Source organism: Ictalurus punctatus, chromosome 18 (genome assembly GCF_001660625.3).
Source record: "Ictalurus punctatus breed USDA103 chromosome 18, Coco_2.0, whole genome shotgun sequence".
Lineage (NCBI taxonomy): Eukaryota > Metazoa > Chordata > Actinopteri > Siluriformes > Ictaluridae > Ictalurus > Ictalurus punctatus.
Genome location: NC_030433.2, coordinates 18,234,306 through 18,255,721, shown reverse-complemented (window position 1 = coordinate 18,255,721; position 21,416 = coordinate 18,234,306). Strand labels below are relative to the sequence as shown.

Genomic DNA, 21,416 nt, shown 5'->3' with positions numbered 1-21,416 from the left:
CATATTTTTTTTAACCCAATCAAGATCCTTACTCCAGTGTTTCTCATCACACTCCCTCTGGACTCCAGCGACCTCCTTTTCTCCATGCATAGGACACAGATGCACTAAAAACCCTTTGGCTGCGTAATCCGCTACTGCTGTAAACACGTTACATTGCTACCTCTGCTGTCACTCCTAGCATGTTCCTAACTTTATCATACACTACCACTATCAAATGCACATAAGACTTAGAGTGCTGCAGGGATGATGTATTTTTGTAGGCCAACCCAGAAGTAAGCATCAACCTGGTTCCCTCGACAAAAATCCAAGAGGATTTTTCCATTGGCTTTTAGATTCATGCAGAAAATAAGCTCTGTGACCAATGGATGTTTATGATTCTTACACGTTTTGTTCAGCAAGATAATCTTCACAAATGAACACAAGTTTTTATGAATTTTGAAGGATAAATACAATCGCCAGAGGTAAAAAGGTCAAGTTAGGCTATAAATGAACTACACCGCGGTCGCATGACTTCAACGTCACCAAGCTTTGTAGCACTACAATAAAAATAAATAAATAAACACTACAATTGGAAAACACTATAAATTGCTAAATCTAGTTGGAAAGTTTGACTTGGAATAGTTTGGAAAAGTGTGAGTATAAACACAACGAGGCTGTAGTAGAGAAGTTTTCCTGTTCGGCATGATGATGTCTAATGTCCCCGACAACCTCTGCAGTCCCATTTAGTCGCTTGTTAGCAACCGCCTTTTACAAGACATGTAAAATCTTAACAAAATCAGGAGTGGGTATTACTGGTGTATTTTATGTCATAGAATAAAACATGAAAATGATCTTGAGCTAACCACAGACCTTATTTCAGGCATTTAACCAAAAACCCATTTAAAAAAAAAACCCTGACTTCGGGACGATGGGACCAGAAGTGCTAAAATGCTAACTCATTTCCGGGTTTTAGGACTCATTCCTGCAGCACTCTATTGCGGCTAAGCAGTGCTGCATTTTTGTGTGTGTCTGTGCATAGATTTTTCCCCTTTTTCCTTTCCTTACAACCACTCTCTCTTTTAGCTTCTAACAACAACCTGACAATGAAAGAGATTTTACGAAAAAGTCATTCTAAAAAAAAAAGCATATTTCTAAGAACAGTTAGAGGATTCGATCTTGTTGTTTCGTTCTGGCTTTTAGATGTATAGAAAATACAAGGATTTTTTTTACAGAGAAATGGTAATAAATTTCACCCCAGGTTTTTAAATAGGGAATTAATACAGTGACATGATGAAACTGAGTTATTTTTAGACTAGGTTGTCATACTGTGATTATTTCAAACTTTAATATCACTACTCTGAAGAACGGCACTACTATATCGGCTCTTTGTCTTTCTTTCTGTCTCGGATGCGCTAACTCACTGGCGTGCATTGCTGCATGTACTGTGACTAACTGGAAGCTCCGCTTGGACAAAAACCATCACGAATGGTGAAATGTGCCATGTCTGAATTCTCAAAGCTTCACGGAGCGGCATCGCCTTAAGATTCATAGAATGCTTGTAGAGAGTGTGATGTCTTCTTCTTCTTCTTCTTCTTCTTCCTCTTCTTCTTCTTCCTCTGTCTTTATTATAATTTGTTTTATTTCTAACAAATCGGACATCCAGAAAACGAGCTTGAGATACTCTTGTATTTTTTCCGCCGACGTTGAACTCGAAAGCGGCACTGATATAAACTTGCATGATGACATTCTATATATGGTAGCAGACGCTGAGAACTTTATAACAAGTCTCTTTTAGCAACATTTTCTACCCCTTTGTTTAATCTTTTATATCTGTCTTTCGAATCTTTGTGTTAAACTAAATAATAGTCTACCTTTATCGATTGTATGCATTGAGAAAGCTGTATCTTATGTACGTTCCTATGTGTGGTTTATTTATTCTTGTGTTTCCTGGGTTACACTGTGGTTATTTTATATTTACTCTCGAAGTATTTATTTTCTCTATTTTGTATTTTATGTCAACTTGTGGCATGACTTTGAAATAAAACATTAAAAATCTAATTTTTGGTCATTTTTTTCTATATTTCCTCAATACATTGCACTTATGTTCACTGGTAACACTTTATAGTAAGGATCCCTTAATATAAATGGTTTCTCCCTTAGCACACATGTAGCACTAAAGCTACGAGACTAAAGTAGCTAGGAGGGGGTAAAGGGAAAACTGTAAATTTGATTTATCACCAAACTTGTTTGTTCCTCGAATCTACATTATTTATGTCTCTAGTTACCATCAACACACCATAATGTCTAGCTTTAATCCAGCATGACCTCATTTCCCCCTCTCTAGCCTCCTTAGTACTCCTCAAACTGTCTGCTGTGAATAACTTACCAGTACAGAATGGCAAAATGAAAATAATAATAATAATAATAATAATAATAATAATAATAATAATAATAATAATAATAATAATAATAATAATTTTCAGATACATGTCATTGACAGAACAACAAAGAGCAATTAGGTAAAGGATTTTCTGTATAGTGTAGCTCAATATGTATAGTTTAGTGCCTGAAAAAAATCCCTTTAATCTATAAGCATCTATAAACCACAATTCTGTAATTTGTAGCTCAATAAGAAAATAATAAAACACTTGGGGTTTGCTGTTATAGGAAACTAATATTTCAATATCAAATTTTCAATAACAGCACCTCCCGAAATTTATTATTCCTCTTGTTGACACCAGATTAATTTGCCAATACTAAAAAACTTAATTTCTTAAAGAATGACACATCATAACTTTTATCCATTCATGGTTACCTTTAATGTTGTGGAATGTTTTGGCGAAACACCGGCCTCTTATCACTTAAATTATAGCAGCTATAAAGTCATTCCCTCAGCAGTCTCTCTCTCTCTCTCTCTCTCTTTTTTGAAAGCTAATAAGACAAAAATGTAGCTTGCCATATTCCTGAGAAACTAGAAAACACAAACTCCTTTGTTCTTGTTGTGGAAAACTTACTGACTGTTACAAAGCACTGACACTGGAGTTTCCTTCCATTAATGTTAAATAAATGTCTCCTTACACAAAACCAGTGCTCAATTTGTAAACCTGCAGGTGCCGGAATAATAAAGATGAAGTGATCTGTCAAGTCAGGAGGCACGCTAAAGGTCACAGTGCCCGAAATTACAGACATGTACTGTAAAAGTGCTTCCAGAATCTCTAGAAAGCACATGTGCCCAAAAGCATTTCAAAAATGAAGCTATATTTCATGCAGTAGGCTTACTTACAATAAACTAACATTAACTGCACAACATAATCAAGAACAAAAGTGCCTTACGTAACACAAAATATTCCACAAAGCTGTCTTGTCAGTGTCGTGTTTTGATTTGAGTGTCTGTGGCGGTCCTGTGTCCCTTAATATATCCACTGCACAAAAATGGCTCGGGATTGGATTTAAGACAATCTGTTCCAATATTTTTGCTATGCTAAAAATTGGTTGGTCTGCCACCAAAGACGTTCCTAAACTGTTAAACAAATCTAGATGTAAATATCAGGAAATTAGTAATGAAATTCTGATCTATCGTCTCATATTCATCTTTTGATCTCAGACCTAAATGTCCTCAATGTATAGCAAAATCAAATGAAGTGGCCTTGCCACTACTTTCAGAGAGGACTGTATGCATGTCAATGTTTTTAATCTGTTTTAATATTAGTGAGAATCTACCATACAAGTCCCTGTGTGAGTTGTTTATTATAGAAACAATAACAGGTTTAACCTTTTTCCCCAATCAAAACTGAGTATTCAACAGAAGCTTTTTCAGTATTTTGTAATTATTCACTTCACTTTCTAATTCTGTAATGTTGTGTATTGTGTGACGTTGTTCTGTCACTTCCCTAAACAAACTATTCATTGATAATATCAGTCACACCCAGCTTCCATTTTTAGATGGAAAAACACTGACCTTTTCCCATGCACAATCTGAGAGGGAGAGCGAGAAAGAGAAAGGGAGAGAGAGAGAGGAAGCACCGGGCACGAGACGTGACCACAACAGTGTGGTGTACTGACCAGTAGACCTTTGTATCAGCTGTTCAATCTCGCGGCTCCGCGTGCACTTTAAGCCCTCCCTCCTTTAATCAGGATCATGAGTGGGGCTAAGTGACGTGCTGAGCGTTTCACTGCTCTACTGCTGCTCCCGGATCCAGCACCACTCAGCAACAGGTAGCAGGTTCAGCTCTTCATATAAACTCAGAGAAAGAGAAGAAAAACAACGACGAGGAATTATGTGTGTATTAGATGTGTATACCATATAGGGCAGAATAGAAGTTTGATGTATGAGTGTACAGCTACTGAATTTTGCTCCTGAGTTTGTGTTCCTCCTGTGCATGCACCTGTGGACTTACCTCAAGTGTTTCCAGAGAGATAGGACAAAAGAAAGAAATGGAGTGAAGAGAAGAGTAGAGAAGTGAATTTGTCATTTTGAGAGGTAAGTAAGCATTCAGCAGCATGATTTAAGCTGCCTAGAGCACCACATGTTCTACTGAGGCTTTACTCAAAGCCTCTTACTGCTATTTTGTATTCTCCACAACAGGCCTCAATTACAGGCCCTTCACCAGGCTTAAATGATGAGTTTAATGTATTTTTGTTGATTTGTTTGATCACACTGACATATATGATCAGAGTGTCCACATCCTGGGAAATACAAAAATGTATAGAATAAAAAACAAGTGGAAAGTGAGAAAACTGTTGAATACCATTTTTAAGTATTAATGTGGGACAAGTGTAATATTGGGCTATTAAGTCACTGACATTAAAAATGTCCTTTTTCATCACGTACTGTATATCATATAACAAATAAAATCAGAGGGAAGTCATAGCTACTCTCTAGATCTTACACCAAAGTGCTGTTGAAATCTTGAATCTGAAGATGCTGATTAATTTTCTATAACAGAAGCCACAAATCACAAGTTTGTATGAATGCACTTGTTCTAATACATTATCGGTTCAATAGTAACAATTCACACAGTAATAATAATAATAATAAACTAATAAATTAATAATAAACTAGTAACAAGCAAATAAAAACGTGTTGTGATTTAACAAATTAAAATACACCGATCAGCCATGACAGGTGAAGTGAATAACATTGATTCTCTCGTTACAATGGCACCTGTCAACGGGTGGGATATATTAGGCAGCAAGTGAACAGTCAGTTCTAGAAGTTGACGTGTTGGAAGCAGGCAAAATGGGCAGGTGTAAGAATCTTGAGCGACTTTGACAAAGGCCAAGTTGTGGTGGCTAGATGACAGGGTCAGAGCATATCCAAAACAGCAGGTCTTGCAGTGGTATGCAGTGATTAGTACCTACCAAAAGTTGTCCAAGGAAGAACAACTGGTGAACCAGCAACAGGGTCATGGCCACCTAAGGCTCACTGATGTGCACGAGGAGCGAAGGCTAGGAGCCTCTGGCATGATCCCATAGAAGATCTACTCTAGCACATTACTGAAAAGGTTAATGCTGGCTATGATAGAAAGGTGTCAGAACACACAGTGCATCACAGCTTGCTACATATGGGGTTTCATAGCTGCAGAGTGCCCGTGCTGACACCTGTCCACTGCTGAACACACCTACAATGGGCATGTGAGCATCAGAACTGGACCATGGAGCAATGTAGGAAAGTGGCCTGGTCTCATGAATCATGTGTTCTTTTACATCCTGTGGTCGGCCGGGCGTGTGTGCGTCAATTACCTTGGGGAAGAGATGGCACTGGGATGCACTATGGGAAGAAGGCAAGCCAGCAGGGAAAGTGTGATGTTCTGGACAGTGTTCCTTCTGGGAAACCTTGTGTCCTGGTTTTCATGCGAATGTTACTTTGACATGTACCACCTACCTAAACATTGTTGCAGACCAAGTACACACTGCACAAACTGTTCAGGAATGGTTTGAGGATCATGACAAAGACATCAAGGTGTTGATTTGGCCTCCAAATTCCCCAGATCTCAATCCGATCATGCTTTTGTGGGATGTGCTGGACAAACAAGTCCGATCCATGGAGGCCCCACCTTGCAACTTACAGGACTTAAAGGAGCTGCTGCTAATGTCTTGGTGACAGATACCACAGCACACCTTCAGAGGTCTTGTGGAGTCCATGCCTCAACAGGTCAAAGCTGCTTTAGCAGCACAAGGGGGACCTACACAATATTAGGCAGGTGGCTTTAAGGTTATGGTCTTATAATGATCGGTGTATAATGAAGGCATTGATCCTGTGATTTGTAGGTGCACAGCAGTACTGTCAGAGCTGCTATTAGAGAAAATTAATCAACACCTTCTGACCTATTAGACTTAGGAAACTATAGGGCTGTTGTATAAATAAAATGTAATGAATTAAAGAAAGATTTCCTTTGATGTATGATGGCGTAATGAAAATTAAGAGTACACTTCCGTAAATGCAGAAAATTTTTAAAGCAGGTGAAAATGTAGAAAATGTATGGTCTAAACAATTTTGGTCAGATCCTCAGTCATCACTATCTGAGAATTTAGGAGGGATGGTTGTTGTAATCGTATCACACTGTACATGACATGTTCATATAGATCAAATGGGATGTATGTTAGGAGCTAGATCAAGGCAAACCAGAGCCAACTCAGAACAGACTCAAATACTTGTTGTCTTTTACACCATAATAACACTTCAATCAGACGCAAAGGGTGGAAGGATAAATCTGGAGACAGGATCTTCATAGCAGATGAATCTTATTTGCAGAAGTTCTTCAGATGGAGAAATACAGGAGTGTAGTCGGAGTTCAGTTTCGCTCTTGCAACTTGTCTCCTTTACTGTGTGTGTGTGAAAGCCAATATATAACAGGTTTTTAGGTCATTTATGCGATAACGTGTTCAAAGAGGTGTCGCACATTGTATGATAAAAGGGTCTTCACATGACAATGTGTACCACTTATCTATCTGCTTATGTACACTTACTGTATCTTATAGCATGACATATCAGGTCAGAACACCCTGTTACAGAATACACTCACAATTAATACGAATCAGCACCCTGAGAATAAATCAGATTTTAAGCATAAGAGAAAGTAAAGGAAAATCAAATAATTCCACATACTCCAAGTAAAAAAATTAATAAATGGTCACTGGGACTTTATTGGTGTCAATGGGTAACACAGACCTTGTCCTTATGTGTACAATGAAATGAATTTCCTTGCAAATTCAAGCTTGGAAGGAAGTTGGAGTCAGAGTCAGCCATAATGCACAGTCTTATTAATTCCCCTTATGTATGGAGACTGGTACAACTTGTACATTTTTTGGTACAACTTTTGAGGATTCAATCTATGAAAACAATATGTGATCAATTTGACACTGAAGCACATTGGAAATCTATGCCTTGTCTCCGTAGAGGAAACTTCACCATATCAACAATTGCACACATATTTCTTTGTTAAATAAGAACACATTTTTTACTCTATTTATTATTAGCCTGAGATTATGTGGCCACTCCGCCAAACAAGTCCCATGTAAGCTGTTATTATAGAAACAATAACCTTTTAGGAAGAATGCATTAATATAAACTTGTGATTTGAAGTAGAACTGGCACTACTGCCAGAGCTGCTATAATAGAGAATTAATCAACATCTTCAGACCAATCAGAATAGAGAATTCAACAGCACTGTGCTCTAAGGGTTGTACTTAGAATGCATGTGTTATCTTAGAGCTTTATACTTTTTCAGGTCATTGCTAGGTTTTCCAGGTTTTTAAAGATGTGTGGGAACCCTGTTATAAGAAAATCCTAGAAAAGCATGGGAAATGTTGGTGGCATTTGTTCAAATGTTTGTTTGTTTTTTATGAAAGAGCTCAGGAACTCTTGAGGTTTAGTTTAGTAAATCTGCTTATATGTGTCAGATCTTTGGTTACAAAATTACTGTTATAAAACACAAGCCAGGCAGTGAATTTCATCATCTAACCCTTATCCTACTTTTAAGTTCTTCTGTAGCATGTAGTCAATACTAACTTTTGCTGTTAGTAGATTTTTCTTGTTTCTATACTGTGGGGATTCTCAACTTTAAACTCCTGGAGGTGTGTAAAAAAATTTTTTTATATCCAGTGTAGCATTATAAATATCAGCACAGTCCAGGTATGCCTCGCATCTCCAGTGTTGGGGGCTCAAACCCCACCACCACCCTGTGTGCATGGAGTTTGCATGTTCTCACTGTACATTGGAAACTCCAGTTTCCTCCCCTAGTCCAAAGACATGCGTTGTAGGTTGATTGGCATCTTTAAATTGTTGTAGTGTGTGAATCCTGTCCCTCACCTTGTTCCCAGAGTTCCCTGAGATAGGCTCCAGGCAGTCCCCATGACCCTGTGTAGGAAAATGGATGGATTGAACCACTGCGCCTCCCATTCTGTAAATATCAGATTAATAAAAAAAAAAAGCGCAATGCCTAATCTCAACTAGGGCTCAAGATAATCTTCTTACTAGGCACACTATAAAGACCACACATTATATGACATATGTCTCAGCCTATGTCTAAAAGTGCTCTTTGCCTTACAGTCAGTGTACTCAGCTTTTTTGCACTACATTCAGTGAAATCTAAGTTGAACAGCTTGCAGTACTGTTAACACTGTTTTCCTGTGAGATAGAAGGTTGCTCTGGTAACCTGCTAAAAGACAAAGATGAATGAGAGCACCGTGCCGAATAGGGAAATGATTAAACAGAAATATGTAAATTAGAGGTCTGCATAATTTGCAGCAGCTTTATCCCTAGGAATGTGACTAAGCCCTAAAGACCTCAGACCAGCTGATCTGTATTGTGAGAGATGTGATGTTGCTGGTAAAATTACAGAACATTAGACATAGAACATGTAGAAAAAAGTCACAATGACTAGTCAACATTTTTCAGGTTCATGTACTGTGGGTATACAGTAGGGATTTAACTCATTGCTACTGTTTGTATCTGTATCTGTTTAGTGCTCCAAATATCTGTATTTGGATTTTAAAGTGGGCATGGACAAAACCAGAAGGGTTTTAAAATATATATATATAAACGTACCCTACTGGCATGGTGGCCCTTACACCTCCAGGGTTGGGGGTTCAAATCCCACCTCCACCCTGTGTGCATGGAGTTCTCCCTATGCTTTGGGGGTTTCCTCCGGGTATTCCGGTTTCCTGCTCCAGTCCAAAGACATGTGTTGTATTTGACAATGGCATTTCCAAATTGTCCATAGAGTGTGAATGTGTGTGCGGTTTTGTCCTGCGATGGGTTGGCACCCCATCCAGGGTGTCCCCTGCTTTGTGCCCCAAGTCCCCTTGGATAGGTTCCAGGCTCCCTGTGACCCTGTGTAGAATAAGCATTACTGAAAATGGATGGAAAAACATGCTGCTCTAACTAGTCTCAATCAGATGCACTGTGATGAACTTGCCCATATGGGCAAGCTTTCTTTAAAAAAAAATCGGATTTATATTAGTTGAGAACACATTATCTGTTAATTCCAAATAACATATTTGTATTTGGGGTCTTCCGGTTAGGGGAGCTATGGAGTAGGACGTGACTTTGATGCTCCTGTAGTGCCTAACAATATTTCAGTATTTTGGTTGATTTATTCTTACCACCCAGTGTATACGTGTTGGTTAATAGTTCTTGTTATAAACAAGCCTCTTGGATTGCAAGATGAAGAGTAGATCCAGTTAAGGAGATAATGTGCCGTCATCGCAACAGCGGCCTGCTATTTTCACTGCGCCCTCGTTTCCTCATTCCTTGACTAACTCAGATGTGCAAGCTGTGCATGCAGTGGAGTCAGGTAAAAAGGTTGCCCTCAAAGCTGAATTATTATCTTCACTACGCAGTGAGATTGCAGAAATATTCTGTTCTGCGTTGCAGAGTTGGGAGATGATTTAGTGACTATTAGGGCCAGAGTAGTATCATAAATGACTAACATTCTTGGCGTTGTGAGTAACCCTGCTATGGTTCTTTCATTAGATGTCTGAGCTGGAATGTTAAGGGCAACCCGGTTAAGAGAGCCAAGATATTTGCAATATACTGAAATTACTTAAAAGTGATATTGTTTTTACAAGAGACTCTCTTAAGAAATCAAGACCATTTGAGGCTTAGGTGTTCATGGGTGGCTGAGGTGTTCCACTCTAATTTTAACTCTAAGGCCAGAGGGGTTGCAGTTTTAATTAATAAGAGAGTTCAATTTTCTGGTGATTGCTGATAACAATGGTAGATATTTGATTATAGTAGGTTATAGTATGTTATAGCATGTTAATGCAAAATCCTGTTCTCTAATGAATGTGTACGCACCTATCTTTGATGACCACTGTTTCATAAACAGATTATTTGAAACTCTTCCCTCATTGAATAGTCATACAGTATGTTGATTTTTGCTGATCTTAATTGACCATGCTTTGCATCATTCAAATTCTCGAGTGTTGACACCACCATCCAATAGTCAATACTCTGTGCTACCTCCCATTGCCAAGATAACAGATAAGAGCCTTCTCCTATAATGCCTGATGAGGTTGGAGAATACATGGAAAGCGATCTGAGACCATTCCTCCATATAGAATCTCTCCAGATCCTCCAAATTTCGAGGTCCACGCTGTTGGACTCTCCTCTTCAGTTCACCACACAGGTTTTCTATGGGTTTCAAGTCAGAGGACTGGGATGGCCATGGCAGGACCTTGATTTTGTGGTCAGTAATCCATTTTTGTGTTGATTTTTATGTATGTTTTAGATCATTGTCCTGCTGGAAGATCCAACCACGGCCCATTTTAAGTATAGAAGAGGTTACACTGGTAAATGATAAAATAATAATTAAAAAAATTATAAAAATAATAAAGCTCCAAGCCCAGATGGCTTCCCTACCAAGGGATTAACTGGCCCCACTACTTTTAACTGTGTATACAGAGCTGTTAGAGTGTGGCTCTTTTCTGGAGACTGTCACAACCTTACATAATTTTACTTCAAAATAAGGAGAAGGATCCCACATCTTGCAGCTCTTATTGACTCCTTTCTTTACAGATGCCAAGGTATTAGCCAAAGTGTTGTCTGGCTGTCTCAAAAAGATACTCCCAGATATTGTATCAGAGGAGCAAACTGGATTTATTAAAGGGAGACAACTGTTTTACTATGTCCACAAATATGTCTTTTAAATATAATTTATTCCAAGCATTCATCTGTTGTTCCTGAGGTTATTGTGGCCCTCAAAGCTGAAAAAGCATTTGATTGAGTTGAGTGTCCATATCTTTTTGTTGTACTTCAAAAATTCGTGTTTGTGAATAATTTTATTTCTTGTATTCATCTCCTATATACTTCTCCCCAGGCAAGTGTACGCACTAATGACACACGGTGAGGTTACTTTAAATTAGGACATGGGATGCGTCAGGGATGCCCGCTCTCCCCTTTGTTGTTTACCTTGGCCATTGAGCCACTGTTAATTGCCTTGAGGTCTTCCTCTATATTGCAGGGAATTACTCGTTCAGATATTGAAATTAAATTGTCACTTTACGCTGATGATTTGTTGCTATATGTTTCTGATCCAACCCCCTGTATCCCCTCAATCACATCTAAGTTGAAACAATTTGGTTCATTTTCTGGCTATAAAATAAACCTCTAAAAGAGCAGATGCTACCCTGTCAATGCGCTGGCCCTGTGTCTTTAAAAGTCTGATGTTCTATTTAAACTGAGTAGGTCTGGTTTTTAGTATCTCAGCATTAATATCACCAGACCCTTATCATCTCTTTTTTTCTGATAATTTCTCCCATTCGCTTGCTGAAATTAAATCTGATTTCCAAACTTGGTGCAATCTTCCCTTAACTTTAATAGGAAGGATTAACATAATGAAAATGAATTCCCCTTCAATGTATCCCCTTGTTTTTTGCCAAATAGTTTCTTTAAATCTATCAACCAAATACTCCTTTTCTGTGGAATGGTAACGTGCCCACATTTCGGGAAGTATTACTCCAAAAATGCAAATTTGAAGGTGGTGGTGGTGCGGGGGGGGGGGGGGGGGGGGGGGGGGGGGGGGGGCTGGGGCTGGGGGGGCTGTCCATACCAGACTTTAAATTATATTACTGGTCAGCCAATATTCAAGTTAACGTACTGGTTCAACTCACCGGCGGTCCCATGGTGTAGTCTGGAGGCAAATTTTGTTTATTTACTTCATTAAAGGCTATATTCACTGCCTCTTTACCTATTAACTCCTTGGGTTATACAGATAATCCAGCTGGTCATTTCTACCCTTAAGATATGGGGTCAGTTTAGACACCACTTTAAGTTTATTTCTGCCTCTTATTTAATGCCATTATTTATGAATCATTTATTTCCTCCATTGATTACAGATCTTGTTCTTCAGGTGTATTATGGTAAAGGACTAAGATTTTTCTGAGATCTCTAAAAGGATGGTACTTTTTGCAGTTATGTTGAGCTGTCCTCTATATTTGAGCTGCCAAGGTCTCACCTGTTCTGTTATTTTCAGGCCAGGCACAGTTCTGTTTCCCTATTCCTAAATTACTCTTGTTTACCAACTAAGCAGGTGTGGAAAGAGTTTCTTGAGTTCATCCCCTCTCAAAAAACACTCATTTCAACTATCGATTGTCAACATGTGGATTTAGAGGTTTATTCTATTGCTGATATTAAAAGTGCCTGAGAGCACGAGTTGGGTGAAGAGTTTATGGATGAATGGTGGGAGAGTGCCCTTAATAGAATACACACAAGCACAATATGTGCACAGCTAGGGTTCACATAGTTTAAAATATTGCATAGGGTTCACTACTCCAAGGACTGGCTTTCTGTAATATATCCCAACATTGATGATATTTGTGACAGATGTCACACTTCCCCATGTAATTTGGGTCATGTATTTTCTTTGTCGAGTGCTTCAAATTATTGGAGAAAATTTTTTGCAATGTTTGGGGTCCCCAAAGTTCAGACTCGGACTCCAAACAGTTAGACATATTAGCCTTCACCTCCTTACTAGCTAGAGGACGGATTTTATTTCTCTCAAAGTCCACTAAACCGCCAATTACTTCACTATGGCTTGTGATATTATTATTGACTTTGCTTCGTGCCTAGATAAAATTAAATAAAGAGTGACAATAAGTCTGGGACTTAAAGTAATTTTACTGTCAAATTTCTACTTGTCATTGAGTGGGTGAGAAGTGGAAAACAGGACTCAAGTATGTAAACTCAGTGTGTCCATTAATTGAGTGTAGTTCATAGTATAAGAATTTTTTTTTTTAAACAGACATAGACGGAAATAGGAAAATTTGGCTTGCAAAGAGACAAATGGTGCGTCCCAGTTTGCCTACTTATGCTATGAACTAAAAGTATGTACTCTTTTTGTGAAGAAAAAGTACATACATTTGAGTGTGTAGCAAAAGCGTATGCAAGTACTGGGACATACTAACACCTCAATTGACGGAAGAGAACGTTGTTGCCTAGTTATGCACACCATCACTGTAACAAACTCCTCATTGCATCTCAGCTTTTCTTCATTCATTATTCCCTATATAATTTATACTATATCATTTAATTTACCATTTGCTTGATTAATTTTACACATTTTATTAACACTTCTCTAAAATGTACTTAACTACTAAAAACGCATCACCGACTTTACATTCATCCGCCATGTTTGCAGGTCGAATTTGGCAAAGCAAACCATCACAAAACTCCACATCCCTTCCGCAAAGAGTTGTCGGCAATATTTGCTGAAAAAGTGTCCGTGGAGTCACACCTCGAAAATCCACCAGAAATAGTAGACCATCTGGGTACCTTTGGGATACTCATTTCAATATATTACAATTTGGGACACATTAATTCAAATCTCGGATAATGTTTAGTATGGATAGTAGGCGGATTGGGATGAAGCAAAATAAACAGAATTAAGGGCTAAACACAGAACAGGTGCACACATTTGAGAAACAAACCAATGGCAGGGCTGGCACAGAGAAAGGACTAGAACCAAAACAAAGGCACATGCCAAAACAATGGATGACAAAGAACTCTTACAAAGGGCAAAGTAGTGGGGCAAGCAGCACACTCCATGCTGGGAAATCTACCGTGTGCTGATTGAAACCTACCCATCCTCAAATCATATCATACTTACGTGAAGCATTAGGCCTGGGCATTACTTCTAATAGTGCTTTTATAGCTGTTTGTTTGGAGGTAGGTGCAGAGGTCAATGGAGTAGAAGTGCATTTAGTCAATTTTTTTCTCCAATATATTTATTGTCCTTTTCTTGTTTTATAACCTCACATCAACTACAAGTACACAAGCATACACCCTTTCACATACAGTACACATATTCAATTTACACAACTTAAAAGAAGAATTGCATTTAAAAATAAAAAATTAAAAAAAGGGCATTTGGTCACTTGTTTTGTGCTGTGTGTTTTAATTATGTCTTCCATTAAGTATGCTAAGAGTTGTAAACAAAGAAGATATTCGTGCCACAAGCTCCTGACAGTCTTGGCCATGTGACTCGCTGCTGTTCTAATACCTGTCATGGCTAAAAGCAGAGCAACCATTACTTTCACAACAGTTTCAGTCCTAGCTAGGACAGAAGCGCTTTGTTCTGGGAATTTGAATATTTACTGCACTGCTACACATGTAAGAGCATTTTCCCCCCTAAATGTGTAATGTTTAAGGGCTGAATTAAGAGGAAGGTTTTGCCTCAGTGTTGCACTGCAGTGCTATTTTTGACAGAGCTAATCTGCAAGCTAATTAGCATAGAGTATGGGAGCAATTAAGATGTCCATGACAAACTTCACATTACCTTTATTTAGTAACAACCAGGAAGTATCACGTCAGTGCTACAGTGTCAGTGTCCGCACTCAGCACTCTGGCCATTAGCATCTTTGTGGTGTTTTGCTTCCATTTACTACTTTCTGATACCAAAATACAGGCTGTTATCCAATTATGTGATTAGAATCTTCACTGACAAGCAATTTGTCCCTGTCAGTCCTTTGGTCATAGGCTTGTGAGCTAGGTCAAATGTACTGTATGTGGTGGATAGGCCTAAGTTAACTGTGCATCACAGGCAATTAGATGCTTTAGATGAAAGAATAGGACAACACTGACACTCTCCTAAATGTCTCCTTAACGGAGACATGTAAACAGAAGGGAAAGAATTTTCAGACCTGGAATGAATGTGATGTTACTTAGAGATTAGCTCTGTGTTAAAGAAATCTATTTTTTTTTTACCAGAGACCAAAAAATGGGATTTCCACCTGGTTCAGCATTGAATTTATTTGTGATGTCACACTCCACAGTAGTGGTTAATGCCTCATATGACTGTAAACACTACTAAGTTTAAATGTTAGAATTTTATTGTGGCAGTTGTATATACAGTTTTTTTTTTCCTGTCAAAAAGATTTACTTGTGCTGCCCGTTTTATCTCTGTACCAGTGTTATTGTGGAGAGGTGTGATTTTTTGACCAGCAGGGGGCTCACACCCCTCCCCTTTCCCATCGCCCTGCTCACCAGCAGCTAAACAGAGCCATGATACTCTACACACAGAAACACAACAGTGTCCTGACTGATCTTATAACAAACATAATTAATTTGTTTAAATTAATTGAAAATGTCCGATAAATCGATTTTCATTCCACCAGTGGAATCGAATGCCAGTGTATAGTGAGAAAGGGTTAAAACAGTAAAATATGCGTAGATCACAAACAAATTTAATTAGCTTAAAATAATGTAAAGTGTGTAAAATTAGTTGTACATTATTAGCCTCTTTACAGAAAAGTCACATAAACTTCACATTTGAATTTTAGACATTTCACGTATTGTTTTGCATGTGTTATTTTGATGTTTTGATTTCTCACATGAATTACTTAATTCCCATGTTATTTTTTCCCCCACAGGTAGTGCATGCGTGAAAATGTGTTTTCTTACACAATTAATTCGATTTTCATGTTCAATTTATGCTTGTTACTGTTATGCATTCAGTGTGTAAAAATTACATGATTATTGAATTTTTCGTATCTAGTGTATGTGTTTAAATGTTCAACATTTCTGACATGATTAATTCAGTTTTCAATGGACATTTTATCACACATAATTTTTTCCCCATGTGATGACAGTTCAAATGATCTCACATGTGCACTTTCAGGGCATAACATGCTAAAATCAGAGAAGATGTCATCACATGATTCACATAATCATGTGAAAAACGATCGCATGTGAAATGTGTATTTTTCCATAAGGACCACATTTGTGTGTGTTTACAGTCGGACTCTCTCCTAAGTGTCAGTGTCGCTCTTTATTTTATTCAGGACACTCACATGGTGACTAATGCCAAGAAGTAAAAAACAGAAACATGGTCATTCTGCAGCAGGTAAGACTCTGTCTCTGTGTGTCAGGAAAACACACTATTATTTACTATTAAGATACTGATTTATTGACTTCAATGTAAAATCTGTGTTTTAGCAGTATTTATTTGGTATTAATAATTATTTCATTTTATTGTCATTCAAAATACTTATATTTTCAGTTTTTTTTCCCTTGTCAGTGTTTGTTTAAAATTCCAAATTTACAGAGCTTTACAGTTAACATCCTTTCTTAATAAGAGTAATTTCTGGCCATAACTTATTAACATGTAGGAACAGGCTCCTAATGTGTTTCACGTCTTAGAAAGGTGTGAAAATAACATCATTAAGTCGTGCCCACAGCTTAACAAACCAGTATATTCATGTGAATGTTTCACTTAGTTTTTGATTGTTAGTTAGTTAGTTAGTTAGTTAGTTTGTTTGTTTGTTTGTTTGTTTGGTTGGTTGTTTGGTTGTTTTTGGTATAGTATATATTTTTTTTCCTGATGTTAACATCATAAGCTCAACTTATGTTTAGCTCTATGAATTTTTTAATTTTATTATTATTTTTTTAAACCCAACTTTTTTTTTTTTGATGTTGGCTTGTAACTTATTGATGTTGTGTTTTATGCCTGTGCTTATTATTACATAATAATTGTTGCTCATGATCTTTAAAGGGTGTGCCTATGTTTTCAGGATTTGAATTGACCTCTTTTATAAATGATAATATAAGAATACAACACTATGAGAAAACAAACAAACAAACAAATAATATACACATGAATTTTTTAAATAAATTGTTTCTTTTTTCTAAATCCATTTTTAATCCATTGAATAAATAAGTAGATAACAATGAATAATAGTAATAACATAGCGTATAACACATTTATATCCTGTCCTCCAATATATTAGTGCATACTATGTTATTAATGGATTGGATTGTTATTATTATTATTATCATTATTATTATTATTATTATATTATGTGTAGGTTTGGTTGGTGTTATATTATTTGTTTTGTTTCAGTGCTGCTCGAGGTGTTGTAACAAGAATCTAATCTCGTTCCCATACATGAATGATTTCTTTCCCTCGCCTTACAAAATCATGGCCATGCATTATTTTTATTAAGAAGAGATGTTATTTTTCTTCAAATTGTAGCTAAAACATAGCTGTGTTCTCTGTGTGAAAGGAAAGGTGCTAGATATGTCATAGTGGTTTCATTTATTGAGTCATTGATTGATTAAATTTTTTTGTCCCTACAGGGGGATTATGTCTGGTTGGATTTCAAGACAGGCAAGCCGTTCGATGTTCCAGTTGGAGCTGTAGTCAAGCTCTGCGACTCGGGCCTGATCCAGGTCTTGGATGATGAGGGTCAGGTGAGTGTTTAATAAGACAATGACAAACACCACGCCTAAAGAGTGCCCTGCTTTTCGTCACTTGACTTTCAGTGTGAATGATGCTGCAGTGCGAGTGTATTATGTTTGTGTGCAGGAGCACTGGATCTCTCCTCAGAATGCCACAAACATAAAGCCCATGCACCCGACCTCCATCCACGGCGTGGAGGATATGATTCGCCTGGGAGACCTGAATGAAGCCGGCATTCTCCGAAACCTCTTCATTCGCTACAATGAGAGAGTCATATATGTGAGTGTACAGTTTCTTAATATTGAATAAAACGCTTGGGGGCATGCTTTTAACTGCACATTCTGGTGTGTTTCACTCCTCTTTAACCACAGCAGTCTTCCAACAATTACAAAACGCTGACACTGGAGACTCATTACCTAAATGTGAAATAATAGTCTCCTTACAGAAAACTTCACAATATCAATTCTTTGTTAAACAACAGCATGTTTTTAATCTGTTTATGTGGGGCATCCACCATCCGAGTCCCAGTGAACAAGTTACTACAGAAGATATAACTAGACTGAGTGCATTATTATAAACTTGTGATTTGAAATGCAGCCAGAGCTGCTGTAATTCTGGCTGAAGGGGATACAACTGACTTTAGTCCGTTTAGTAAAATGATTTACTTTATCATCATATCATCGTTTTGTCCATGATATCACTCTTAATCCTACAAGCCACTTGATGTAATGTTTCTCCTTCTTATTGATGCACAGATGCACAGATTGGTAATAAAAGTGGCATATGCTGTACACAGTGCACCAAGTATTGTTCATTTTAGGCATTAGCTGTTCTTCTTTCTTGCTCAGATCAGCCAGTTTTGCTAGAATATGACCTTTTCCTCTTGGTTCACTCCCGTATCCCCGTCAGCCATTTACACCACTGAAATACTTGATGGAGGACAACATGACCCTGACTGACTTTGAGCTGTGCCTTAACCTAATTTAAATTGTGTTATGTCAAGGCTAAATATCTTCTTTTTTTTGAGTGGATACTAGTAAGATCAATACTTTGCAGTAAGTATCAATCTTTTAAAGAAGTTCATTCGTCATGTGTTTATTTATCTAATGGTTTCGATAGACAACTTAAATAGACAAGTGGAAAATTCACATTCTGCTCTGTTAGCTGAATTTCTATCCTCTTGTATACTACATTATATGGCATGTATTATTAGTACAGAGCTGAGAGGTGATTTTCATAGCATATGTTTATAAAGGTCGAATATTATATAGTCCCCTCTGAAAATATTGGAACAGCAAGGCCAATTAATTTCTTTTTGTTGTAGACTGAAGACATTTGGGTTTGAAATCGAAAGATGTATATGGGAAGAGGGTTTAGAATTACAGATTTTATTTTCTGGTATTTATATGTAAATGTGTTAAATGACATAAACATAGAACTTTTTGGATCAGACCATACAATTTGTAGGTGAGTAAAAATACTGGAACATGTAACTGACAGGTGTTTCTTGTTAGACAAGTTTGTCCTGTTAGATAGCTCTGAGCAGAGGGAAAATCAATCAGAGGCATTGCACAAACATTGGGCATATCCAATACAATAATTTGGAATGTCCTGAACAAGAAAGAAACCACTGGTGTACTAACAAACAGACATAAAACAGGTCAGCCAAGGAAAAGTGTGGAGAAAGAAAGGATCTGCTCATGATCCAAAACATACAAGCTCATCGGTCAAGTATGGTGGAGGTAGTGTTATGGCTTGGGCTTGCATGGCTGCTTCTGGAACAGGCTCGCTAATCTTTATTGATGATATAACTCATGATGGTTGCAGCAGAATGAGTTCATAATCTACAGAAATGTTCTGCCTGTTAATTTACAGAGAAATGCATCCAATCTAATTGGGAGGAACGTCCATCATGCAGCAAGACAATGATCCAAAACAAACTGCCCACTCAACAAAGGATTTCAGGGAGAACAGTGTTTTATATTAGTCAAGTCAATCACCAGACCTTAACCCAATTGGGCATGTATTTTACCTCCTGAAGAGGAGACAAACCCTCCACAACAAACAACAACTGAAACAGCAACAGTATAACATAATAATTATTTATTTTTATATAATAATATAATTTTATATAAATGTAAAATGAAAACCATATTTAAGGGCCCCAAAATGGCAGCTTGGCAGTGCTGGGACTTGAACTCATGACCTTCTGATCAATAACCCAGAGCCTTTTACCACTGAGCCAAATTTTTATTTTAAAGTTTCCCCTAGAAATACTCTTTACATTGCAACCAACACCTGTTGAGAAATGTTTTACAAAATTATTATTATTATTATTATTATTATTATTATTATTATTATTATTATTATTATTATTATGTTGCATATAAAGTCAAATGTGTAAATATTGTGAACGGAAAATTTTTTTTTCCTTGATCTATTCTATTGGAACATATTTTAAATCATAATTCATATTAACTCAAAGCTATATAAACAACAACAAACACCAGTGCTGCATCCCCAGGATCCAAATGTACAGTAAAAATACTTCCTGTCAATTGTACAGTAAAATCCTGGCAGCAGAGTTGCCATTCAATTATTGTAACCTTGCAGTACATCTTAATAACAGCTATTTTCTTCAACCATAAATGTATGCATAACTTTTACTGTATTTATTTTGCAAACTGATTTTAAGTATGTATATTTAAATATTTGCATGCATACTTAAAATTCTAGTATGCATACTTATTTTTCAAGTATGCACACTTAAACAATAAGTATGCATACTAGAATTTTAAGTATGCATACTATATATAAACTTTTTGTCCATACTTAATTTGTGTACAACTTTTAAAAAAGCATACTTATTTTGCATACTTATGGTTTAGTATTTGTACTTATGTTTACTGATTTGTACTTTCATATTTCTTTGCTTAAATACTTCTATGTATCAGTAAATTAGGTAAATGTTGCTTAGTTAATTAATCCATATAGTAAGCTAGTTAAACATTAGCTTGCACCAGCTGCGGTGGTGAGTTGGAATAATGGATAATGATGTTACTTCATGTTCCGTGGGTTGCTGGTTCAATTCTGAACTGTGGTCACTTTTGCAGAGTTTCACGGATCCTCCTGGGCCTGTGTGGGTTTCCTACAGGTTCTCCAGTTTTCTCCCACCTCTTGAAATCATGCCACTTAATGGTTTAACTAAAAGTCTGACTCGTGAGACTACCGTGACTCTGACCAGGAAAAATATGTAGATGATTGAATGAATTGTTTCAGCATGATTCTGATGCTCAGACTGACATATAAGGAATAGTAAACATCTAAGGTCTGACCAATAAACCTAACCACTAACTAGGTTTTTTATTTATTTATTTATTTATTTATTTATTTATTTATTTATTTATTTATTTTATGAAACCCTTGAAACAGAAACATGTGCAATGAAATAGTTTTAATTACATTTCCATGATATCAGTGTGACTATAACACATGCAGGTAACATTACTGTTCCCCATGTTCTTGGCAGCCATGAAAAAAGTAGAGCTTCCCCATGTCCTGAATATTACTTTTACCCCTGAGACTTACAGACATAGATCAAATGTTTTGAATTAAAAACATACTGGATTTTGTGAGTATATTTATTTTGCAAACTTATTTTTAAGTAAGTATATTTAACTTTTGGCATGCATACTTATTTTTAAATATGCACACTAGAATTTTATGTATGCATACTTCAAATTCTAGTATGCATACTTA

At 37.0% G+C, this 21,416-nt stretch overlaps 1 protein-coding gene across 1 annotated transcript in view; it reads left to right on the top strand.

Annotated features, from left to right (window-relative positions):
* Window positions 1–3,994: 3,994 nt before the first annotated feature.
* The window catches only part of myo7ab (myosin VIIAb), a 58,420-nt gene continuing 40,998 nt past the window's right edge, over window positions 3,995–21,416 (top strand). Inside the window, exons 1-4 of the mRNA XM_017493562.3 lie at window positions 3,995–4,459; window positions 16,261–16,322; window positions 17,555–17,668; window positions 17,784–17,936. Coding sequence (XP_017349051.1) covers window positions 16,305–16,322; window positions 17,555–17,668; window positions 17,784–17,936 — 285 coding nt within the window. The 5' untranslated portion in view covers window positions 3,995–4,459; window positions 16,261–16,304. The remainder of the gene's footprint in view (window positions 4,460–16,260; window positions 16,323–17,554; window positions 17,669–17,783; window positions 17,937–21,416) is intronic.